The following is a 27,751-nucleotide window of genomic DNA, read 5'->3' on the forward strand; positions in this document are numbered from 1 at the left end:
AGTGAGTGAGAGGGGGGGGCGGGCCCACTGTGAACACAGCGAGAGAAAATTGTGTAAATATCCGACCCGAAAGCCTCTGAAGTTTTACCTGCAAATATTCTAAACGTTGTGGACTAACAAGTTGAAAATTTTTATCCGCAACTCACTGTATATCTACAAAGTGCAACTGATCAGTCAGGCTGAACGGGGCATGTTAGGCCTGCGGGCCGTGGCTTCAAATAAACTGAGTGATGAAAGGAAGAATGATACAGTTCTGGTCTGAAACCGAGCTGTGGAGGAGGCAGGTACGCGTCTCACGAGGCAAATATAACAAAGCCCTAAGCCACACAAGACATATAACTCACACTAACCACCAGCCACCGAACATTCACAAACATTCAGAATTGCACACAAAAATAAATTCTAATAAGAATTCATCTCAACATGCTTATTACCCAGTTGTCTGCAATATCACTAGACTCCTCCCACCTAAACACACTTCAGAATCAAATATCAACACCAAGTGGTACGTACAAGCTTACCACAGTTTCACATTTCAGCAACGTATACATGTGGATCTTCCCCATCACTTCGTCAACAAACGAAACACTTTCAAAACATATATGCAGCATATTTATATGCACTAGATAATCCTCCTCTCAATCCAGTCTTAACCTTTATTCCACCAGACACGTACCCACTTGAAACTACGTTTCCCAGAAATGTACGGGTTACTCTTTCTTGTCTGCATTCTGGGGACCACTCATCTTCCCACAATTTCAGACACCGATTCAACACATCACAACAGCCCTCACTTGTCGTACACTCACCCAGCAAAGATACACACAACATTACCGCACTTTCTGACCTGTGGTCCCTCCCTGTGGACGACGCCTGTTTCCTGAGCTATATGGATGCCTTATAGAAAGGGATCCTTGAGCAGGGTAAGGTAGGGTGAGGTCTACTGTCATCATCATCATCAACAACACCCAGCTCAACACGTCATTGTCCTTCTCGACCAAAGCAGCGTCAGCTCTCCAATGTCACTATCCTTGTCCATAGAGTAGCAAGAGCTCCACCACCCTTCCCTCGCCTCCCACACGCAGTGACCAACGGGATCTGGACGAGTCAGTCCCACCTAACCAGTTTTGCGGGAGCTTTCGCTCGGCAGAGAGTACCCGCTTGAGCAGAATGTCCTCAAACGATGACGTTCGCTCCTACTCGACCCCAACATTTTTCACGCCATATTTTCCTTGGCGTAGAGAACCCAGGGGGAGATATGAATGATGTAGCGACCCTTCTTATCCTCAAAGGGAATGTGTGATACGAGCGGCTCCACTTTTACATCCCCTAAAGGTTTGTGTAGTCAAGGGATACAAAAAAGAAGGCACTTGAGCGCTCGATGGGCACTGATACTCTAAGTTAGTTCTGGGGTAAAATATGACTAATGACATATATATATATATATATATATATATATATATATATATATATATATATATATATATATATATATATATACATATAATACCTACTTCTTACCTTCCGAAAAAAACGTAAAATATTTAAAGTCGCGTTCTACTTGCAACGAAAATGTAGGTCGGGTAAATCTCTGGGTTTGCTGGAGTAATAAGGTGGGGACGGGAGGCAACACACATGGGTCTGACGAGCTTGAATTCAGCTCATAATTAAGTCTCTGTGGCACTGCTCTTGCACTGGGCTGGGCACTGCTGACGCTGTCAGTGCTCACGCTCTCCAGTGACGGAGGGAAAACCCTCAAGACTCCGTGGACATCAACCCGAGTCTTATTGAAGCTCCCTTGCCTTTACTGACCATTAATTATCTCCCCTCAGCCGGTAGGGCGGGAGAGGGAGGGAGGGGGGGGGTTACCGTCAGTGGTTAGTGTTTAATTACCTATTTGTACAGTAGGAGGAGAGAGAGAGAGAGAGAGAGAGAGAGAGAGAGAGAGAGAGAGAGAGAGAGAGAGAGAGAGAGAGAGGGGGGGGGGGGGGGGGGACTCTACACTCGTTGAGGGCCACATCTCTTTGAACTTCGTATGTACTCGAGTAACCCTCCGAAGCTTTGTGAACTGGCGGCATTTACTGTTTCTCTGTTTGGTCTATTCAGTCTGTTTCAACTATCCTGACACTGCCATCATCGCATTTACGATAGTACTTCTTTACATCCTCTCGAACACCCATCTTCTTAGCAAGCTTTCTCTCCTGGCTCATCGTTACCGTGGTGATGCACCTCATGAGAAACTGGTGTTCGCAAGTCGACGTCGTCCAACTGTCATCAGGACACCTCTCTTTCTTCCCTACAGTGGACAAATTCGTAGCCGTCATCCCTCACCGTCACCTTCTCATGGTACCACATCGCTTTCATTTCAGGTACGATCTTAGCTGAACCTCCTCCATCAGATATCTGTTCTTCTTCTTTACGTGCGGTGACCAGACTCCAAAGGTAAATAACCCAGTTTTGGTCTACGCTGTGCATATCTCGCAAAACACTTCCTCTGTCCATGTGCTTCCATGCGATTCTGACATTTGCCAGCAGACAGTTTGCCTCGTTCTCCTGACGTGCAGCTCTGGCGATGGGTGATGACACACTGTCGATCCCCTAACCTTATGTCTTCCTTCTTCCATAGTGTCCCATCCTCCTCGTTACCTTGCACTTACCCGGATTGAATTCCATCAACCATTTATCAGACAAACTTTGGAGTTTGTCCAAATCCCTCGATAAGCTAATGCAATAAAGCTCATTATATATATTTTTTTCTATTTCTCTGTCGACAATGGCATCATTTACAAACATGTTTTGGTCAGACTCCAGTCGAGTCCATTACATTCCATCCAGCAAATGTGTGTGTGTGTGTGTGTGTGTGTGTGTGTGTGTGTGTGTGTGTGTGTGTGTGTATGTTTACCCCGTTAGGTCCCAAGTGAGCAAACAGTTTAAAAGACATCATTAATCAATCAAGTTATGGTTTTCTCAGAATGCTTCTTAAGCGTGAGTCAGTGTTATCTTATGATCCATAAAGTACGATTGATAATACTTTTTGACCTATCCACATCACTTACTGCTTAAAGAATCTTTATGAATAACTTAAGTGTGATAGTCAAAGGGAGATCTATTCTATCATTTATTGTCAAGAGAGTAAAGCGGATGTGATGCTCAGTGGTTCCTTGTGAAGGTAAGTCTGTGGTAGGAGTGTATGTTTCCACCATGGATGTTTAGTGTATGGGAGGTGTGTATATAATGTCTTGGGAGAAAGGGGGGGTCAGACCTGCAGTCTGCTGGAGGTGGTGGAAGCGCTGTAGGGAGATTAGAATGAGAAACTGTAGAAGCTGGTGTCTAGGTCTGAGAGTGTGTGTAAGGAGAAATTTGAATGTGAATACCATCAAAAGTTATTGGGTTTAGCAGTGGAAAGAGACAGGTTAATTTGAAGTGCAAATCTGAAAGGAAAAAAAAGACCTAAAGAAGTGAGATGTTTTAGATACCTGGGAATAGACATGACAGCGAATGAACTCTTATAAAAGATGAAGTCAGCCACAGGGTGGGTGTGGGGGAGCTTCGGTCCTGTGCGCACTCAGGAGTGAGAGGAGAGATCATTGTCGCTGAGGAGTAAAGATATGCATGTATTGTGGTATAGTAGCTCCGACAGTGTTGTAATGTATGCGAGGCGTGGGCCCTATATAAACACATATGGAAGAGGTGGATGTGTTCGGAAATGAAATGTTTGAGGATAAGGTGTGAGGAGGGTTGGTCGAACATGAAAGAACGGGGTAAGAGAAAGGTGTGGTACTGAGAGGAGTTTGTGTGCGAAAGGTGGAAGAGGGCGTGCTGAAATGGTTGGGATACATGAACAGGATGACTGAGGAGAGGACGTCGAGAGCGGAAGGTACAGCGAAAAGGGGACACCAAGGAGGAGGTGGAAGGATGTAAGAAAGATGCTTTGAATCTTCAGGGCTTCAACATGCAGGAGGGAGTGAGGCAAGAACGGGATACAGTGAACTGGAGCAATGTGATTTACAGGGGGCGACGTGCTGTCATAGGGCTGAACCAGGGCATTAGAAGCGGTCAGGAGAAACCACGGAAAGGTCGTTATGGCCTGGTTTTAGATAGGGGTTTCTGGTTTCGGTGCACCAGACATAAAAGCTATAGAGTGGATGTGAGCGAATGACGCCATTTTCTTCGTCTATTCCTAGTGCTACCTCGCGGAAGCGAGAAGAGGCAAACATGTATAATCTTGAATGACATGCGTGTGACCGTGCACAGTGATCATCCAATGGATAAGGAACCTTCATAAAAGCTAAAAGAAGACTCACAAGCATGCCAGTTCGTGCTCACATAACACGCACGCAAGCATACACACACCTGAAATATCTCACTAACGAAAGCGAAATCTCCGCACGACCATTCGTTTTCTTCACACTTTATCTCTGTAAATAACAAGCCGGGGAAAACTTCACCAAAAACGTCTTCACCTGAATAGCACACAAGACAAATCCCTTCCACCGTAAAATATAAAAGAAATAAAGGTTGGAGTGAGTGAGGATTATTTGACATGTTCTTGAGGTTACTGTGAACCACGGATTGACCTTTAGCCGCTTCGAAGCATGGTCCGACTCCCGGCCATTGAACGGTCTCCCAGCACGGGCTGTCTCTCAGCGTGGATGGCTTCGCTTCCGCCATCATGAGCTAGCTGGCTCTCACCATGGGCTGAGCAGAGCACCCCACCCGTCCCCCAATCGCCCTTCCCCCACAGCCACCCCCTCTCACCCGAATATGAACGGGCGGCGGTGATTGAGCCTTCAGGGTCGATCGCGTCTCGTCCTTGGTGCTTCGAATCCACATGACCGCAGTTATTTCTTCTTTGAATCCCAATGAGGCCCATGATTGGCTCTCGGAATCTAAATGCCTGTTTCATCTGAATACGGTAACACACGAATTTCTTGAAGGGGAAACCGGGGCAGCGGTATTTCGAAAGTTGATTGGATTAATTTTTAAACAAAATGATGCATATGAACCATTAAACCTAAGGACAGTGAAGACCATTTGCGCTTCGTCAAATCGCGTGCGTCTCTTTCGGGAATTAGATTCAACGGAGGAGAGAGAGAGAGAGAGAGAGAGAGAGAGAGAGAGAGAGAGAGAGAGAGAGAGAGAGAGAGAGAGAGAGAGAGAGAGAAACCCGTGATGTGGGTACTTGGCAGGCATCTGGCAAGCTTCCAGAACACCACGAGAGTGTGAAAACTGTTTGCATAAGGCTGCGCTGCTGGAGGCTTGAGGAGGTACACAGTAAATACAGTTACGGAGATGATGATGATGAAATGAAACTGTGTCACTTAACCTCGGCACCTTAGATGACAAGGAAAATATGTGATAACTAGAGCAAGTGGATTTGGTTGACACGATATCTGCGAGGGGCGTCAGAGTATACTAAGAGGAGGACTTGAGGATATAGTGTAGAACAGTCCAACAGTTTAACATACCAGTATATAATCAATGGAGATTTTACGCTGTATCATATCTTTTTCGTTTTACGTTGTAGGTTCCAGGCACGGACAAAAGTCCATATCAAGGCCGAGCCTTAACTGAAATACAGAGAGGATTATGAAAAGGAAAAAGAACTGACAAGGGAAAATCTCTACGAATTTTGAGGAAGTGAAAAACCTATCTTTTAAAATGAGCCTGGTCATATTTAATAGGAACGACATGAGAAGACAGAGAGTTCCAAAGCATAGAGACGTAGGGAAAGACAGAGTTATCAAAACGGCCCACACTTGAGTTGCCAACAGTAATCATGCGACGAGGCAGTTTACCGAGTATCGCGTGGTCTGGCAAGTGGTGGAAGCACACAAGCAGCCAGCTCTTGGGAGCGTATGAGATTATAATCTTGTGAACCAAATCTTGAAGGAAAAAAACAAAACATTTCTTGTGCAAATTCAGCCACACTTCTCACACCATTCCGTTTCCTTAGTTCCATCCAATCTGGAAGTTCCAGGTCTCTTCCTCTCCCAGATTCACACACATTCCCTCATCTAGTTTCCTAATGGATTCTCTCCTGACGTTTACCGTCTCAATGCTCCTGCAAGCCATTCATCATGCAATAAATCATCCAGTTGCTCACCTCACCTTACAGTGTCTTAAGACCTAAACATTCAGTAAATGCAAAATACGAGGCGCTGCTTATATATTAACTGGATAAGCCAGTGTTTACCACGATGGAGTATTCGTCTTCATAACCACGTCAAAAATATTTTCCTCCATTGTGGCGAATCTCTGAAGAAAACGAGAGAAAATGGCAAATACCTCTGAACTGCGGTACGAGTAATTTGTTCAAATATCCTGAGTTCGGAGCAGTGAACCCCTTAGTTCGAAGCAGGAAACCCCCTCTTTTCTTTATGATCTACAACGAGACATCTAGCTACGGGCGCGGCGCTATGACCTTCCAAAAGCTCTTTCATATTCTACTGGTTAAGGGAAAGAAAAAAAAAAGTGTCTAATAATGTGGGAAAAAGAAAAAGGTTTGATGATGCCATTCCGAAAATCAACCGGGAACTTTGTCCATCCAACAGTGGCTGCTTGCCATGCTCACCATCTTGCTCACGCCCCTGGACACACAGACAGGTCGAGTGACATATAAGAGACAGGGACTGACAGATATAAAGACGACGCCTGAAATGACAGTATCTCTTGCGACGACTGTGCTAGGCATTACGAACCATATGAGAGCGACAGTACCAAGAGGTCGCTACTCCACATACAAACCAACCTGTGCCTCCTCAATTTGCTGTAGGATATTATATGTATATATATATATATATATATATATATATATATATATATATATATATATATATATATATATATATATACATATATATCTTTTTGATGCAAAAAAGGTAAAGTAGGTAAAACCTTTCCAAGCTGAACGCAAAACTTAATTAATATCGTCAGTTCCAGCCTAAAAGTAGCAAGTTTATCACACTTTTTTCTTTCCTCTCATCTGCAAAAGCATATTTTAGTCGCAATTATCTTTATGAACTCAACCAATCCCAGTTTAGCGATAAGCAAATACTTTAAAGGCGAGCAAACGAGGAGAGCAGGGGAGGCTTCGGACCCCGACCCCAGCGGTAGTGTGGCTGGTGTGTGCAGGGTGTGTGGTGTGGGTGGTGTGTGCAGGGTGTGTGGTGTGTGCAGGGTGTGTGGTGTGGCTGGTGTGTGCAGGGTGTGGGGTGGGGCTGGTATGTGCAGGGTGTGTGGTGTGTGTTGGGTGTGTGGTGTGGGTGGTGTGTGCAGGTGGTGTGGTGTGGCTGGTGTAGCTGTGGTATAGTGGCGATGGGAAGGCAGGTCGTCCCGGCCTCGTGGTGACCTCGGCCTCATCCACCATTTTATTGATGCTCAACAAATTTTACGATGACATAAGTTTGGCGGTGAGCGTTAATTCCCAGGGCACGGGCGAGGAAAGACGTGGCCGACATGACGTTCTCTATGTGACAGGAGAAGCAGAGTACGCGGGTTCTCATCCCACCTACACCAAGGATATATATATATATATATATATATATATATATATATATATATATATATATATATATATATATAAACTCCTATTTGCCTACGTACCTCAGACTAATGCGGTGGGGCATCACACAGAAGGTTGCACCAGGTGAACACAGCGGTGAGGAGATATCCACTACCAGACTCACACCTAAGTTATACCCACTTAATCTACAGTATTCAGCATTGTCCTGCCATTCACCACCACGAGAATGTAACTTACGTCAACTGCTCTAACTCAGTCTAAAGTCTACGGTAAACCCGTCACACATTTCACTATACCTTTAACGTGAGAAAAGGAATTATAAATTCCCGAAGGAAATTTTAGTCAGCAAATGAATCCGTCACCACACAAGAGACGCCTGATGGTGGTGGTATAATCTAAGCTGGGCAGATATCTACCGAGTCTTCAGGAACTTCGACGCCAGCAAGACTTGGTCCCTTGGTAGGGTAAGACCAACCACCTTCAGAGTCAAACAACATAATGATCCTGTTCTCTCCTTACTACAGCATGGCTCTGGATACACAGACGCCAACCGTATCTACTGCCAGTCACGCGGGGCTACAAGATGCGCTACTCACCTGCGATGTAGATGAGAATTGTGGCGAGGACGACGGCGATGGTGATGAAGATGATGGCGGTGCACCTCCAGGAGCAGCGCGGGTTGCCTGAGCTTCTGCCCCCGCCGCCGGAGGCGCCCCCCGGGACGCCCCTGGGACCGGGGCCGCCGGGACCGGGGCGGCGCAGGTTGTTACGGACGGGCAATACCGGGGCGGGTAGGCCGCTACCAAACTGCACGTTGTACCTGCAACACAAGGAGAGGAACACCACGTTAACATGGCTGACCTGTGATTGCCATTACGCTAAGCTGAGACACAAGAGAATATTGATTGGATTCTCCTGAAGTCGATAGTCCAGTACAGTTACAATATCTAAATAACACATTGACATTCCCAGAGTCTTTATCCTTTTTCTAATATCACCAGAAATTTAATTTACAGATATATGTAAAAATGTTGAAATAAATAGAAGAGTTCCGTTGTCCTAACAGCAATATGTCTTTGGTCATAATTTCCCATCATTTCTTACAAAAAAAAAAGAGCTCCATCTTCTGGTTATACTACATCTGTTGTCACTAGCATCATCCCAGTGTTGTCCAATATATTCCATCTTCAGTTTTCTTCACATCCCCGAAAGATGATGATGATGATGGTGATGATGATGTTTGTATACAGTTGTGTTCTGTTCCGGAAAATATTACACGTTGAGACGAGAGAGAGAGAGAGAGAGAGAGAGAGAGAGAGAGAGAGAGAGAGAGAGAGAGAGAGAGAGAGAGAGAGAGAATCCTTCCTAACTTCTTCATCCTCGTGTTTTGAGTTTCTGTAAAATCCGGAGCACAATCTTTTCTTCTTCTTCTCCTTCTTCTTCAGGAGCAACAGTTGTTCTGTTGTGTTCGCTGAAGGTAAAGTCATCAGGCATTATTACTTCGGGGTCTTTTACAGCCTTCCTCCGAGATACGATGGCGTTTGTTTCTTTCGGCTATCTTCGTTTTGTCTTGTTTGCCTTTTTTTGTGATTCTTTGCTTTTAGTTCCTTGATTTACACACACTGTTCTCAGTATCTTCAACGGGCATTCTGGCATCGACGGTAAACGATGATTCGAAAGACCGTCAAACCAAAGGATGACCAGTCTAATGAATCGTGTGTTGGTCATTATATCCAACAAACCTTAAAAGTTAATTCTGAATGTTATTCATGACACGATTTAACTATATCTCACCTACAACTGTCTTTTGTTAAATTCACAGGCCAGGGCGTCATCCTACACATCATAAATATTCAGCGAACCTTTACAAAGATGGCTTTTCATGACGCTGCTTCGAACCCTGAGGCCCAGTTGGTTTTTCATGACGCTGCTTCGAACCCTGAGTCCCAGTGCTTCAGTCACACCTTCTGCAGTGTTTTAGATGCAGCGTCATGTTCTCGTCCATGATTCTGGGTTCTGTATTCCTTTTAAACTCTGAATTCATCGTCTCTACCCACTTTTAGCATTCTATTTCTTCGTCTTTCGCAATTCCTGCCTTTCATGGGAATGTAAGACGAGGATGGTTATTCCCTTATTTGTCCATTATGCAACAAATTCTTGAAAGTATGAAAACAACTTACACGATAGACACGACAAGCAAGACGAGGCATGTGTTAAGGACGACTTCTGGTGCATAGATCACTACTGCTTCAAGTGAGGACGCAGACAACACATCTACCTTCCTGCATCACACCACATGGAACACTCATGGAACATTTCTTCCACTCACAGCCTGATAACATCACAGACACTACTCCATAAATGATACATACTCGTCCAAGACACTGACTGACTTATCAACCAGGTCGAGCTTAGAACGTTGGGTCTTTATAAACTTTCCTCGTACGAGGAGGTCAACCTGGTACCCACGGGAGGTGAATATATGGCGAGGTCTTCGTGGGTATCTACCCCACCAAAGCCCAGACTGAGCTCAGGCTGCTGAGGTGAGGCGATGCACACATGGACACCGTCTGTGTGGTGTAGGAAACACGTTTAGCATGATAGGGAGAAGGCTGGACCCTGGGCTGAGCTTAGAGATTGGAGGGTTGGACCTTTGTGTTGTGCTTAGCAGATTCTTGCGTTGTGCCTCTTATGGGATCATAAGGGTTGCGTTTTGGTGAAAGAAGGAGGTTTGTGTTACATGGTCGACCAGGTTCAGAAGCTGCATTGCCAGCGGACAGGTTATTTGTGTGCCGGTGCAGGGTTTAGGGTTTGTGTTGCGGAGGCCTAAGGTTAGTGTTATGTTGTTCAGGCCTAAAGTGCCATGAGCAGATGGGAGGCTGGTGTGTGTGTGTGTGTGTGTGTGTGTGTGTGTGTGTGTGTGTGTTAAGATGGGCTGGTATTTGTGATGCGCCTGCTAAAAGCCACCGAGACGTAATGATTATGGAAATTTGCGTTGTAGTAGCCTGGGATTTGCTGCCAGAAGTACGGGGAGGTTATATGCTGCTGGAAGGTTGACCTTTGGGGTTGTTATGGGGTGACGTTGGCGTCCTTGGTGGAGGTTTTGGGACTGCGTGGTGACGGGCGGGGGTTAGGAAGCTGGTAGTAGAGATGTGTGGTGCTAGCCAGCTGGGTAGGGTTGATCTAAAGAATGTTGGGCTGAAATCCCGTCTGACGGCTTGAAGCGAACATAGAAGAGTCTCTATCGTACATGCATCAAGGGGAAGAACCAAGAGGAAACAAAAGGCTAAATGATGAACAGTGCAAACTAAATCCCTCAAAATATATAAGCGTAAGTAGTGGTAATTTCCCCGACCTGATTTTTAATGAATTATGTACAGCTACAACGTCATGCGAACATTAAAAACAAGAACGCAACATTTTATAAACTGAGCAGTCAGGCAGTGAAGACTTATGGAAACAAAAATATATAAAATCACGATGAATTCTGGACTTACAGGCTGGTACAAGACTAACCGCATTCCGAATAGGATGAAAGAAAAATAAAGAAGCTATTCAAGCCACGGACCACAGATGAGGTAGCAGGATCAGAACTAATACTTGGGATGAGTGGACGCAAAGTTACTTACAAATTCTTGTAAACATCATCTGTACTGTTGTAAATAAGAGTAAGAATGTTGCAAATGATGACGGAATCGCTGGAAAATATCGTCAGAAGACCGAAACAGTACAAAAGACTTTGTCATAAACCCGACAATTTCCGATGCTAGCCCCCAGGGTGGGTAGGGGGGGGGATAATAATAATGCTCAGTTCTCCAACGAATTGCACTTTCTACTCTCGTCTCTGAAACAGACGCAAACACTGGAACCCCATTTACATAAACTGTTTGCGGATGATACCAGAGGAAGAAGAAATATGGACATCTTACCAGCTGGAGACACAGACTACAGACAAGGTAGGGACGATAACAAAGAATATAAAAAACACTAGGGAATCGAATGCTTGTAATACACACAAGAAAGAGCGACACTAAAGCGCCGAAGCCAAGCTACCCATCACGTCTGGGAGAGACCGACGAATGTAAACACTCAGGAGGCATTACTCCTTAACTTCACAGCAGAACGACAGGTCCCCACCACCCAACAGCCTCAAGAACGTACACCTCACCATACGTTCAAGGAGGAGCGACAGCCACAGCGGCAGCAACAGCGGCAGCGGCGGCAGCTACAACTAGCAGAACGTCCCCGCAGCACCTCTCCCTCAGCTAAGCTCCAGGACGATCGGAGAGCCGGAAGATTTGAGGAGGGAGCGGCAGCGGGATACAGTCAAACCTACGGTTACAGAGAGTAAGGGTGCAGAGGCCGGCGGACGGGTACAGTCACATCCCAGATATTGCATACATTTCATTCCGTTGGGGTTGATTTGCATGTCAAAGTCGACTATAAAGCTGGAGTCAGCCTAGCCAACGGGTGAGTTATTCCCACTTGCAGGCCCATCGCCGACCCCACCATCACACCGGTGCTGCAGTAGAGCCAGCACCGGCAACCCCTCACCCCCTACCCTCCTGCTTGTACCCTCCAGGTATTAATATGGGTGAGGAGGAAAAGGGGGAGGGGGGTCTGTGTGACTGCACGATAGGGGCAGTACTATAACTGGAGGACCAACAGTGTTGCTGGACGGCAGGTTTGCTTGGGTGGATGCAGTGTTGCTGGAGGGATTGTGTTTGCTGAAGGTGGAGGGTAGATGTGTCAAGGGTCTACAGTGTTGCTGGAGGGAATGTGTTAACTGGTGGTCTTCAGTGACGCTGGAGGGTAAGGCGTGTGTTTGCAGTCCCCAGTGTTCATGGAAGGATTGAGTGTGTCTGGGGTCTACAGTGTTGCTGGAAGGTAAGTATGCTGAGTGTTTGCAAGTGTTGCTACGGGGGGCCGCAAACACTGAGGGTCGGCAGTGTTGCTGGAGCGTACGTACGGGTGAAGAGAAGGAAGTGCAGATAGAGAGAACATCTGGATTTAATGTTGGTAGTGTTGCTGGAGAACGCGTAGCTGGAGGCCTGGTAGTGTTGCTAGATAGAATGTATAGATAGATGTTCGGAAATGATGCTGGGGAGAGTGTGTGTGAGCAGAGGGGAGTGTTACTGGAACGAACCTGTAGGCAAGAGGCATGACTGTGTTGCTGGACGAGAAGGTACACGCTCAGAGTTCTGAGGTACTGGAAATGTTGTGCCACTGGATACTTTATAAATGTCTTACACAAATGCAGCTCAGATCTTCATTCATACAGACAGAGATCCACAACACTCAAAGACACAATGAAAGGCAAAAAACTGGAAGCCATTGCCACGTAAGACACTATTCTACGTACCATCACATCCACTAACATCCGGGAACCTCCCAAGTACACCATCCCCACAGATGTGAAAGCACAATCCATGTACAGTATACTAGGCAATAGACAGACACCACTAAAATGCACCATATTTACTAACATGCAACCACCACCCATGAACACCATATGATAATACATATGCGCCATCCATGGAAACCACACAGACATATTATATATATATATATATATATATATATATATATATATATATATATATATATATATATATATATATATATATATCGTACCAGTTAACATATAAGCACCTACTACAAGCATCATATTTCCAGCCACTTAATCAAAACACCGTCGTTCATCACACTAAACCCCACACCAGTTGCTGCTCTCCACCACAACCACCCCCTCCCACACACACACACACCACCACCCGCAACTCTCCACCCTTCCATGACTCAATTGCTGGAGAACGAGGAGGAAAAACACACTCGACACGTAGCTACTCACCTCCGGAGCACCAGCTTTTAATCAACTTGAAATTTCAACTTTCAGGAGCTTAAAAATGGCTGACAGATAAAATGTTCTGAGGACAAATTCCCTACAGGCCGATTAACATTAATTAAAGCCTAGCATTAATCCCTCACAACAGGACGGGAGACCCCCGAGCAGGGGAGAAAAGTTGAACTTTCCGGCCCCTCAGGTGAGAGAAGCGGCGGCGGGAGGAGGAGGAGGAGGAGGAGGACTGCCTGCTGGTGATGGTGGTAGTGGTGGAGATGACGGTATGCGCAGAGGTGAAGGTAATGCCTCTCCATCTCTGCTTTATCTCTCCCGTGCACCCGTGGGGGGAGGGGATGGGGGATTGGAGATTCCCGTGGGGGGAGGGAATGGGGGATTGGAGATTAAAAAGGGTGGGGGGGGAGGTGAGGACACGAAAGGAAAGGGAGGGGAAGATATATAAGAGGAGAGGAAGGAAGGGATGAGAGAGAGAGAGAGAGAGAGAGAGAGAGAGAGAGAGAGAGAGAGAGAGAGAGAGAGAGAGATACCTGACTAAAAAATCGAACCAGATTATGAACAACGACCAGAAAAGTATGAATCAAATTAATAAAAAGAGATGTGAAGACAAAAAATGAAGGTGTGAAAACAACAAAGGGATAGAAAATGCTAGGAAAGAAGACGGAACAAAAAACTAGAACGAAGAAGATCAAGAGACGCATCGTGGAGTTTAAACAAGAGCGTTACTTTGAAGTATAGAAAATGAGATAGGAAAGTAACGGAGAACGAACGAGAAAAAGTTTGAAAACACTGAGAGACAAAGTAGGAGGAACTGGTCAGACCGATGAACTACAAGGGGTTATCCGGGAAGCCATGACAACGGGAAACAGTGGGTCGTTCGCTGAGGTGGGTAACAGGGTGGGCAAATCGAGAAGATGGCAGCCGCTTACACCGTGCATGAGGAGGGAGGTAATTGAGGTTCTGGAAAGATTTGGCAGCCGTTGAAACCTGCACCAAGGTCCGGAGGCGAGGCGTTGGGTGCCACGCTTCTTCGCTGACTTCGTGAAAGCCTTCGACCTTATCCTCTTGTTCCCATGGCCTATTTAAGACCTCAATGATCGTCGTCGGGCTGACCGCCTCTTGGGTGCCCTCAACGTTCTAGTCCTACGGCGTCCAACGGAATGCTTCCCCATCCTCATAAATACATGCGCCCGCTGGGTGGAAGTACGTTGACGACTTTGCCATCAATATCAGCGTTCGCTACGGCTCTCCCGACTACATCATAACACCGTTAACAGCCTCTAGAAGTGAAACCACATCCACCAAAGTCACCGTCCAACCAAATGAGAACCGAAGTCTGCACATCAGCTTCAATTTCAACCCTGTCCCCACCTCTTCCCTACTGTCTTAACACACTCCAGGCTCGTCGAAACTTGAGAGGTGCACCTGGCTTCTCTGGACGATAAACCAAGCTGGAAGGAAAACATCAGTACCATCGTCAATTCCTCCAGGTCTCGTCTCGACATTCTTCCTCGTCTCGAGACAACTGGACACAATGCGCCTGAAATTAAGAACTTCCCAACAACTTTTATTCTTTCGAAACACACCGAGGTTTCCTCAATCTGGTCTTTTCCTTCGCATCCACCACACAAACAGGAGCATCTGGAAGAGCTGCAGGAAAGAGAACGCAAGAGCATCTTCGCCTACTTTGACACCACTTAAAAAGATGACGCTCAACTCACTGACGATCATGTTGAACGATTATGATTACGATGTAGAGGATGGTTATCGTAAAGGTGAAGCTGATGACGACATAGACGCAGATGATGATGAAAAACTGATCAGTCATGAGAGACCATCATTCTCCTCACGGTGTTTGTGTGTGCCGCATATACATACTTCGACTCCCGTCTCGAACGATCTGAGGCAAATAAACCAATCAAGTCCAACGTGGGAAAGATCCTTTGGAGGTCCCATCGATGGCCAGGCTTTTTTGAGATTATCCCCTGGGTAGGGGGGAGGGTCAGGGTCAGGTCAAAGGCCAGGCTATCGTACCCAAAGGTTTCGGCGCTGTGCTCAAAGACGTGAAGAGCCTCTCGTGTCTCCGGTAACCTGAAGCCGTGAGACGTGTGGGTCGCGATGGGAACAAGGCGGGAGTGAGAGACTTGTACAACAGTGGAGATTCTACAAGTGTTCACCTTGTTCATGAAACTCAACGTCCACTGTCTAAAAGCAAATATGCACTGAGGACGAGTAAGCATTACCAGCATGTATGCATTAAGGGTGAGTACGTATTGCCAGAGAGTATGCAATACACAATGAGAGCGAGCATGGATTAAGTCAGTATGAATTAAGACCGAGTATGCATTACGGGGCGAGTAAGCGTTACCCGATGAAGACACAATAACAACAAAATAACAGCAAAAACAAATCAAAAAATCTGTTCATAACGCATGTCGACTTCCCCACCGGTGTAACAATTACCCGAGTTCACTCACAGAAAACAAAAGGGCAAAGACACTCGGACACAAGCCATCGTTTCTATAGAGAAATGGTAGCAGCCGGACCACGGGACACTGTCATCACTCTTGGTGCAGCTCAAACACAAAACCTATAAACGCTCAGACGAACACCCGTAGCGTCGTCGACTTTCACAACAACAACAACAACAACAAAATCTGGAACTGACTATGACAAAATCATGTTCTGAAGGAGGGATGAAATACCATCCCTGGAACCCGTGATCCTTTCATTGAAAAGACTCGTCTCATAAAACAAAAAAAAGAATTTACGAGCGATCTTTTTCGACACAGACGACCGGAGGCAAATGTCAAGTTGTTTGAGAGACTATCTACCGATATATATATATATATATATATATATATATATATATATATATATATATATATATATATATATACATAAGAATCTTATGAATGCAGACGCAGATGTAAAAAACAAGAGTGACCTGACTGGCACATTATCTTTAAACCTCCATTCTGTGAATATTTCTTAAACATTTGCCCTCTGGTTGCTCAGAACAGCTGCATGAAGACAAATGGGAAGATCAGAAAATTTCTGGCCAAGATCCTGCGTACGGTAACGGCTGTCCGTGCACAGTTGAAGGAGTCCATAAATACATGCTCCTCTCCTATACAATCGAACTCCTGTTTGGCTCTGTTGAACTCCTCAGGTTCACCACCCGTCTCAGGCCTGGGGTCGCGTGTACACCGCGAGCAAGAAAAAGAGACACGGCCATTTTCTTATCCGAGTCAGCAGATTAACGCCGAAGACTGGATCGCTCTTACCAAAAAGCGCAATCGTTCTGGAACCAATAACTTCAGCCATGGACAACATCGAAGCGCTAAACGAAACTATCGCTCTAGGGAGGACACATTTACCTCAGTCCAACGGATGATCATTCACCTCAGAGCACACGTACACGAGCGACGAAGATGTGACGAGCATTGATAAATGGAATGAAACAGAAGCATTTCCTGCCCACATACGTTTCAGGTGTGAGAGCCAGGGGACCTTAGTGTGGAAGACAGAACATGACGGGGACAACGATGCCTGCAAAAGGAGATGTACACTGGACTTCCCTTGTGAGGTCTTTCGGTCTTGTACCCCAAACAGCTCGGGGCCGGGTCCAAAAGCTCGATGCTTAGGGGGTCTTAGATCTTTGGTCGACCAAGCTGTTAGAGTCTTACTTGCCTGTGCCTGCTTGCTTGTCTTCATGCACCTACAGATCAACAAGCCTTCCCATGGAGGGGGTTCGATACCGCGATCACAGACGAAGCTGCTCCTGTCTCCCAAGAAGGCGTTGGTGTATCTCCCTATAGAGACCGACGATGACCCAGGCTATTTGAACCATCAATATAACACTTCACGGGTTATTGATCATCGTCACTTTGATCTAGGATTCACCCTATGTGAGTCGCATCGTCGTCATTATAGTTTATCGGGCCATAAACGTGAGGGCAGTTTAAACATCTTTATGACACTAAAATCCGATGATAGCGAGGGGTCGGGGTCGGGGATTGTGCAGTAGGGGAAGATGATAATCCCGATCATTTCCCCTCGGAGAGTGAGGAAGAAAAATTGTCGACCTTGACCTTAAAACTCGGGAGGTCATGTCTTCGATCCGACAACATCTCGTACTTGAAACTTATACATATGTTCTTCATTTGTCTCCACGTCTTGGTTAGTTCCTGGGACTATTCACTGCTACATACAACTGCTGGAATATGGGATTAAATTACGTATTCTTCCATTACAAAACATTCCTATCTCTAACAACCGCAAAGCGAATTCGCCACCAATGAATTTTACTGACTGCTGAAAATCAAAACATTTGAAAAATTATGATTCTGATGCGTTCTGTATATATACTTCAGAAAGTCTATTAGCAAAACTACAATAACAGTTCGTCATAGATGTCTTGATCTACGGTATTTGACTCTGGCGATGACAGTTCACCTTGCCTAGCCATATCATATCGCCGACAAATTTTCTGAGTCTAGAAGCATATGTCTGCATGAGTTCAATGAATCTCGAAACTTTACCTTTATTTGGTTCACTAAATACACAATGTTACGATAACCACAATTATCAGTTTTTTCTTTCGAATAAGCACTGCCAAAGGAGGCATATGATCTGAGATGTTTATCATCTGTATTCAGAAGGAAAAGGTTTTCAGCTTTTGAATGAAGTATTATAGATTCTGTCTTCCTGAATGATAGCGCTCGCCCCTTACTGGTTTGTGGATGAAGATACCGATGAATAATAATAATAACAATAATAATAACAATAATGATAATAATAATAATAACAATAATAGTAATAATAATGATACCTCGCCGTTTTGGCATGCCACTCTCCCACCATCCTCCCATCTTCCGCCAGCCATAGCAACAGTGCAGCGGCCTACCCCTTATTATTCATCTCCAAGATAATTAATTCACCCTTAAAACGAAAAGAAAAAGAGATATCCCCATAAAACACATTCCCCCTTCCCACCTTTCGCCCCCTCGCCTTTCCCCTTCCTCAAGGTTTTAAACCATCACCCAATTTAGCAGTGGGATGAAAAATCTTCGTCATAGAGGTAGTCTGCGAAAATCCAATACAGAGACAAGTGAAGGGAGGGAGGGAGGGATGGAGGGAGGGAAGGCGGGCGGCAGGCTCCTCCACCTCCTCCTCCCTTCTCCTCCTACCTCACCCCCTAACCCATGAGGCGCTCAGACGTTGGCCGCTGGACGGGGATAGATGGGAGCCATTCGTCCCTTTCTCAGGGAAGACCACGCCACAACATTTCTATTCATCCTCGCTGACGGCCGCCTGTAGCCTACCACGACGCCAAAATTGATGGTTTATGGTCTATTTTTTTTTAACTTTGCGGGGGTAGGGCAAGTCGTTCAGGTGGCTAGAGAGCGTGTGATTATTAATATAAGGTAATTGATGTACCTGATGGTAATTAATGGAAGAGAGGGATGTATTTAGCTGGCATCGAATGTACAAAAGTTAGATCCAGGTTTAATTCGAAGCCAATGTAAGGTTTTCTAGAGTTCATGACTGGAGAGATGAACGTTCCTCTGTTCATGTCCCGCCTATTCGACCGATGTCACACACACACACACACACACACACACACACACACACACACACACAACGAACAGTGAACACGGCGAGGGTTTGGTAGGTGAAGTTCCTCCGTTGGAAACTCATCCACTTGGCTGTGAGTACGCAGCCCAGGTCTTACAGCCACACACACACACACACACACACACACACACACACACACACACACACACATCTGGGCTTGGCTGGGTCTGCCAGGAAATCAACAATAGGAACCCTTCAAGCCGATTGAAAGAGAAAAAAAAGGAAAAAAATAATCAAAAAAGCGCCAATATTTATATGAAGACCAAAGAATTGTGTGTACCCTCGTTACCCAGCGCACGACCAGCAGTGTTCTGAACACCCCATCCCCCCCTGGGTTACCTCATATACACAATCGAGAGAGAGAGAGAGAGAGAGAGAGAGAGAGAGAGAGAGAGAGAGAGAGAGAGAGAGAGAGAGAGAGAGAGAGAGAGAGAGTGCTCCCTACGCTCTTCTGCTGAGTTTATCCTCATTCTGTCGGGAAATGAAAAATCAAGAGTGGATAACAGACCTGGATCACCCATACTGCTAAATGAAATGAAACATACCGTGACTGTAGTCCCCTATCATCATCATACGAAAGCTCACAGACCAAGAAAAGATTTTTCTAACACGGACACACCCCACCTCACAGAAAACGGAGGTAGGGGAAGAAGAAAAAACAACGTTCAAGTTGTTGTGTGCATCTCCCAGAACTACCTACAAGTACATTTCGAACTCCCGAACTTCAGTGTCGTTCCACCGCAGCTAATGCCAACGTGAGAGGATAAGGCGCGCCCCCTCACTCAGAGCTACTTAAAGAGGATCTATTATAGGGTATCGGGACATCTTGTTTCCGGGGGGGGGGGGGCGTCCTGCGTGGGATTGCTGGGCCTAAATTCTAAATTGCAACGTCTGATTCCCCGACGGAGGGATTATGATGGAAGCAGAGCGCGCGCGACTCTGGCTGGCTGGCCGCCTAGCGGAAAATGGCCTCATATTCTGGGGCCGAGCATCAACCTGAAGAATATATATATATATATATATATATATATATATATATATATATATACTTGTGAAGCGTTGATGATAAAAAGAAGAAGGGTATCTAGAGTGTGATTTATGTAACACGATACATATCGCGTTAACGTCTGTACTACATATTCCTACATGAACCTTGGAAAGTGGACGACCCTACTTAATAGTCCCAGTGTGCCAGACCACTGTGAATGAAGAAGAGAACGAGACACACTCGAATCCACGAAATGAGGAAGGATTCAAGTGGAAGAATTATTCGTATCTGACATTACATCTGAAAAAAATTATGAAATATACGTATATATATATATATATATATATATATATATATATATATATATATATATATATATATATATATATATATATATATAAGGGTAGAAGTATTTTCATTTTCTATTTTTTTTCTCTTCTCGGGGGAATAATTTCCAGGAGAAAACCGGGAAAGTGGTTGGCTGTCATGTCTGTGGGTTCGGGCCGAGTGAGGCAAGATTTGCGTCCATTGAATGGTGACGTGGCGGGTGACAGCCCCGTCTAAGCCCGTCCGCGCCAGCCGCGCCCCCTATAGAACTACTAATTCCTCCCGCACTGCTCTCAAAGGAGAGAGAGAGAGAGAGAGAGAGAGAGAGAGAGAGAGAGAGAGAGAGAGAGAGAGAGAGAGAGAGAGAGAGAGAGGAAAAAAGGGAGGGAGTTTCTCAACGGGGGGGACATCGATCCTAGCCCAGTTCTAGTCTGGATAAGTTGTGGGGGATGAAGGATGGATAGGAAGGGAACTTCTCGTATGATATCTATCCATCTCTTTCCTCACACACACACACGCATTGGTGAGGTTTTGATACCACCTAGCCAGCCCTTCCCAGCCACTTTCACGCAGTGTTAGGTCTATCCACACGGTGTTTGTCCTACCCCATCAACGCGTTATATTACTCGGCATTAATCCCTTCGAAGAGATGCGAGACAGCGACTCTGGAATTTCCAGAGAACGTGCAGGAAACTATTGAATCAAGAAATATATCTGCGATGGAAGGGTAAATAAGACACAGTGCCATCAGTGTTTTGAGAACATTACTGTAGTTCATTTACATTGAATTAACAGAGGATACAAAAGTACCCCCCTTTATTTATATATATATATATATATATATATATATGTATATATATATACACACACGAGGGGTGTTCCAGTACGGAAAGGAACAGAGGAAATATCAACGAAAATATGACAAAAAAAAAAAGAATTCCCTCCAATCCCCCAAAAAAAAAATTAATAAAAATAAAACACGGAATCACCGAAAACGGGACGACAAAATGGAGTGGGAACATAGGCAAAATAACTGGAAATTGTGAGAGGAAATTGGAGGAAGAGCTAATGCATCGGACGCTGGAGAAAAAGCGTGGATGATGAGGAGGGACGACAGACCAGCTGGAGACCGACTACTAAATGGTTCCTCTGGACCTCATCAACACAACGCGACAACACAGAAGCAATGTAGGTAAGTTCATCCTACGATGAAACGTAGGAGGAAAACAAACAAACAAACAAAAAAAAAGAAAAGTTTGCTGGGAGGACACCAAGAGCAGCATCAGACAATCTGATGAATCAGGCTTGGGTACACGAGTGTGTTAAGACGCCCTTCAATTATGCTAAGAGGCTTATAGTCTTGATAATGCATGCAGAGTCTGAGGCCCATAGATATACATGGCGAAGACTCTCACGGAAGAGTATGTGTCGCGACTCACGCTAAAATCTATCTATTTCTCTTGAAAGGCGCTAAGTGACACCAATAATCAATTTCCAACAAGGCCTCTTCTTTTACCCGAGCCACAGACACACACACACACACACACACACACACACACACACACACACACACACACACACACACATAACAGCAGGACGGACGTGTATAAGGTCTTGAAAAGCTGTAAGACGGGACTCCTCAGCCAATCTGATCATAACAACAACCACACAAACTGAGAGAGAGAGAGATTGAGAAGGGAATTACTGATCATTCCCAGAGACACCATTAGGGATAAATGTCCTGGTAAGAGCAGAGGAAGGTGGTGATAAAAAGAAGAAACACTGAAAGCACGAAAAACATATCATAAAGGAAGAGAGCGAACTATGGAGGGAAAATAGTTGGAAAACGATGGACCGTCTCTTTCGTCGAAGGAAACGAATGGCAGGCATTCCCAGTCAGTCGCCTCCCCGGCTCCAACTAGCGAAGGATAATAAAGTTGACAGACACAAGTGAAACAGAACCTCGCAAATATCTTACCATAATCAGCAAAATGCACCGGGACAGTGAACTGTCGAAGGCAGAGATCCTCAATATTCTATTTTAAGCACAATCTAAAACTACTTCCAATGTCGAGTCTTTACGTGCATAGGAGATTCGCGACAGATGATGAGCATATGAGAAAATGAGCAAGGAAAGCAACGTTTAGTTTTCAAATACACACCTTCAGGACTCACAAGCCAGAAGAAATCCTCATATTTAAAGCATTCGTCCCCTGCAGTCCACATGTATGACATTACCCTTCCTTCGTCTAACTTCGGTAGAGCCACGGACAGGAAACCCGGTTCATTCTGCTCCAGGAAATGACTCGAACTTCCAAGTGAAACACGGAATGAAATGAAAGCCACTGGCTAGTAGCATTAATATCACTTCAAGTGTTTGTCAGATGTTATTTGAGACAGAACACAGAACACATCAAACTTTCTATCTAACACAACACGAGTTCCAGGAAGCGGATGAAGACACACAGGAAGCTAATGTTAATTACACAGACTTTGTGGAAAGGCCTCTGGAAAACGCGATACCTGACATGACAGAAAGGGAGAAGAGCACAAACGAAATGACTAATAAATTAGTCTCTTTTTTTTCTCTCTCAGAAAAAGAGATTCCAAAGATTCGCATTTAAGGTGTAAAATCCACTGTTTCCACCATTAAAAGCACTGTCGTCTAAGGCACTATGACTGCGCCCTGTTACTGTTCCATCACTCTTACATCTGGACCCCTGATGGCGGGTGTTGACTCCGGTGGCACTAGAATTAGTATGACACACTCGTCGACTGAAAATATAAACGACCAACGAACAGACATAGGTCATATATTCCAGTAAAGCCAACCTAATTGATCTTATTTTCAGAAGAAATTCATTTTTTCATCTTCCCGGATGGGAATGATTGGAGGGACGAATCTACATATCCGATGTAAGACGCAGATTGGATCCATCACAACACGATAATGGTACGTCAAAGATCTAGTCAGTCAGTCGGCCCAACGACATCTCTCAGGACAACACAATAAAGCGGCGCGTCCAGTCTGCATCGATGATGATGATAGGCTGGGTCCTGAGAAACTCTTAAATCCAAATAAAGAAGAAGAACGTCGAGTGTGACGCTATTCGCAGCAGTGGCCTTCCTCACGACAGGAGTAAAAAGAAAAGTGTGTTAGTATTACGATATTAAGCCAGAGAAATTACCCGGCAAGAAAGTGTTCAGAGGTACTTTACCGCCTTAATCGACCAGGTAAAAACATCCAAATAACAGGGTTGGGTTAAATACCAAAATTCCATTCTTTTGAGCGTAAACGCGAAAAATACATCATAATAATCACGCAGGAAATACTTGGAACGCCTAGTCTCTTTAGCGTACGAAGTCAATCGCCTCCTGGAATGACAGAAGGGGTAGAAAGTGTGCCTAACATTCATTAAGAACTAATGACGCTATATGAAAAAATCTGGAAAAATCCACAATCAGCAAGTACAAGGAACATCGTGGGTGAACCTCGCCATTACTTTATAAAAATCAATTTCTCTTACAACGAGGCACACCAACCAATCAACAGAGCCTATGCCGAAATGAGGACCGCAACGTAACCAACAAGCTGGTACAACAGACTCTAACCAAGAAAGGTTGGTTAAAATTAAGACAGACGGGGTTGGTTATGGAAAACTCTTTGAGGTCCATGTAAGGTATGCCAAACACATACCTGACCGCGGGTAACTGCTTCGGAAAACGTGAACTATGATGAATTCATAACTCAAAGAAGAAAGACGCGACAGCTTGGTTCCCAGACTGAGCTCTTAGGGACTTTCAAAACCATCTTAAAGTAAACGTAATGTGAGGAAAGGTCCCAGACTGAATTGTGAGGGGAAGGAGATCCCCTCGAAAACCATCGTCAGGTATACGTAATGTAAGGTAAGGCATGTTCACGTAAGGTATGGTGACGTTTTTGACCGAGTTCTCCAGTGTAAAAGAATGACCTTCCAAAACCATCGTTAAGGGACGTGATTAACCTTCCAGATCGAGTGTGAAGGTGGTAGGCCCCCGATACCAATCGTCAGGTATACGCGGAGTAACCTTTTCAGCAAACGCTGGTCGTCGAGTGGTGTTGTATTGCCGCCAGCAAGCCAGTTCTCCGCTGCAGCTCCCCCGCGCCGCTACCAAGTTAAGGTCTTCGCGCAACTCGCTGGTAAAAGCCGGTCTCTACCGAGCCTGTGCACGACACTGCTTGTAAAACTGCTGAAAAATCAACACTGAATTAAAAGGTGGCGGCGGTTTAAGCGTCTAATCTGCACGATAGGGAAAGACTCAAACGATGTAATCTCATAACCTTGATTTAAGTCCGGGCTACAGATCACGACATGATACCAGGCTAAATATACCTGCTGGGTCAGAGGCCCGTCAGGGGTCAGCACACCACACCACCAGAGACAACACAAAAAAGGACGAGTGGGATATTCAGACGGCCAGGCCGGACGCAACACTACTGAGGAGGGGGTCGTCGTCTAGGGCAACACAACACCAAAAACAACACACAAAAGCACGAGCGGATACTCAATCTGCTGGGCCATACGCAACACAACTGTGGTTCGTTCAATGCAACACAGCACCAGCGAAAAACACAAAAGATCACGAGCGGGATATTCACAATGACGACTGGGCCAGACGCAACACAACTGCGGGCCGTCCACGGCAACACAGCACTCGCCACAATACCAACACGGGTGTTGTTGCCAACCGAACGAGAGGACAACACAGCATACACACACATACACACACACACACACACACACACACACAGTATACATTCACCAAAATCCTAGACAAAACTCACTCGTGGGATGAAAATAATAAAAAAGATATACCAAATCAAATAAAAAGCGAGAAGATATATATACATATATATATATATATATATATATATATATATATATATATATATATATATATATATATACACCTATCGCTGGGAGAAAAATCCTGGAACACTTCACACCGACGGAAATGAAAGTGAATTGTGGCTCTCTACCCCTTGTCGGCCGTGGTTCCTCCGCACCGTACAAAATATCGTTAACCAAAATTTGTCACGAACAGGAAAGACAGAAAGAAAGGGGGAGGAAAAAAGAGGTATTGATTCCTAGCAGCTTCAGCAGCTTCACATGTATGACTCTGCAGTTCACACCTGCGTACAAATACGTGGCTGAATAAACCCAACGTCGATTTTGTACGAGCGAATCAGATGAATAAGAAAGAAGAGAGTGACAGTTACCTCAGGTAACATGGTAAGAAATGACTGTATAAAAAAAGAACCAAAAAGAGTAAATAAATGATACTATGAATAACAGTGTTTCGTGGGAATGAAAATAGAAAGCCATCGCAATAACACCATAAAAACACTGATTTGATCTCTCTCAATGGCGTTCTAAAACTCAATGGCGTTCAAATACAAACTACAGAAAATGTATTAAAGAGAAAAAGCACAACAGACAATTTATAAAGCATCCACAAGCGTCTGTCCTTCATATTCATCTTTTTCCCTCCAGTATCATGTTACTCGTTACTTTATATCTGTCAACGGGAAACGCCAACATTTTACCATCTGGCCTGAAAATTGAATTCTTTTTTCTACCTCTTTTTTTTTCTCTCTCTCTCACTCACAGCAGAAATACCCGTCATGGCCGAATCCCGAACACCACCACCACCACCACCACACTTTGCAAATTTAATGACAAGTCCAAGGGTATAGGAAATCCGGTGAAGGACTTTAAAATGAAAGGAAAAAAAGTAATCTATAATATGTATATCGGGAATGTATATATAAATGATTCTGGGGATAGAAGAAATGGAATCCAACGCCATCAATGCGAAGTACATCATATCTTTCCTCTCTTGTCTTAATAAGGCTCCTGTGTTATCACCTGTGTTATTCCTTGTGTTATTACTTGCGTTATCCCTAGTGTTATCTCCTGTGTTATCCCTTGTGTTATTACCTGTGTTATCTCCTGTGTTATTACCTGTGTTATTACCTGTGTTATCCCTTGTGTTATTTCCTGTGTTATCCCTTGAGTTATCTCCCGTGTTATCTCCTGTGTTATCTCCTGTGTTATCTCTGTTATCTCTCGCTATCGTTCATCTTACGTTCGCGACTGGTCCTAGCTCAACCTGGATGCTGTAGTGCACGTACAGTGGGCAGTCAGGCAGCGCGTCATTAAGCCTGAGTCGTTCAGTGTTCTCGCTTTCAGTAAAATGATTTAGAATACTGAAGAAAAAAACGATGGTACAAAAAAGTGTTACACTGCTCTGAAACGAGTGAAAATTACGAGATAAATCAAGCAATCATCATCTACTTTTTATCAGAGTGACCTTCATAACGACTTTTGATTGGACTAGAACAGAAAGCTTGGCTTTGTAGATGCACATGATACGATCAAAAACTACTCTAGTTTTTTCTTACAGTGTCAGTGGGAAAACATTCAAAATAAAGTGATATGTCGTCCCTGTGCTTGGTCGTATAACTGTGTGTGTCTGGTAGCGAACTCTACGACAAGGACTATCAATCTTTCGGGAACTGGGTTCGAGCCCTGGTTAGAACGGAAGGCTCAAACCCACCCTAGCTGTTCATCCTCACCTTAGAGGATGACCAATGACTTGGGGGGCTGTCATGAGCAGAGGTATAGCATTTTCAGGCAGTTATTCGCACACAGTTCACACATACAGTGAGAATACATACAAACATAAAAACACACATAAAAAACACATACCTACACGTACGAACCTCGTACACATCAAAAGCTGTGTGTAGTCCACATATAAACATATCATAACCATTTCGCCATGGGAGTACCTCACTACCACCTGCTCTTCCCTCTCTCTCTCCCTCATCCCACAGTCCCTCCCTCGCTGCCTAGCGTCAAGAAAGTCTCCAAAACTTTCCCCATATCCCACTGGCCCTCTTGTTCCTCCTCAGCAAGTTAACCTAACCCTAACTCTCCCACTTTCTAGACTTCTAAAACAGCTATTTCCCCGTAAGTGTTCCCCCCTCTAATGGCCCCCTTCTCCTGTTCATTTTTTCCTCTCTTTCCCTGACACTTCCCCACTCGCCCCCAACCCACCCCCGACATCTCACACATGGGTACAGACATCTAACATGTGCTAAACACTTTCTTGCAAACCAGATAAGACACCAATTAACTCCTCTTCTTACCCTCGGGATCCGACAAGGGCTTCCCGCTCTTATGTCCTAGATTACTCGGGCCAGCCAGAGTCTTCTGCAGTCCTTTTTACTGCGCTGCCCCACCTCCTCCCGTCTTTAGGTACATAAAAAAAAAAGTGCGTAATTTGTACAATGATTAATTTCTTTCTACGCGCCAAGGATGAAGAGAAGAAAGAAAGAGAGAGTGGAAATTTACGAGCTCCTTGTTTA

The 27,751-nt window shown here is 44.9% G+C and overlaps 1 protein-coding gene across 5 annotated transcripts in view; it reads right to left on the reverse strand.

The window, feature by feature from the left end:
• The window catches only part of LOC139755656 (teneurin-m-like), a 606,211-nt gene that overhangs the window by 289,409 nt on the left and 289,051 nt on the right, over window positions 1-27,751 (reverse strand). For all 5 annotated transcript variants that reach the window (XM_071674281.1, XM_071674282.1, XM_071674279.1 and 2 more), the window contains one exon: window positions 8,122-8,345. In XM_071674281.1, the coding sequence (XP_071530382.1) occupies window positions 8,122-8,345 (224 nt within the window). The remainder of the gene's footprint in view (window positions 1-8,121; window positions 8,346-27,751) is intronic.

This window comes from Panulirus ornatus, chromosome 19, assembly GCF_036320965.1.
Source record: "Panulirus ornatus isolate Po-2019 chromosome 19, ASM3632096v1, whole genome shotgun sequence".
Lineage (NCBI taxonomy): Eukaryota > Metazoa > Arthropoda > Malacostraca > Decapoda > Palinuridae > Panulirus > Panulirus ornatus.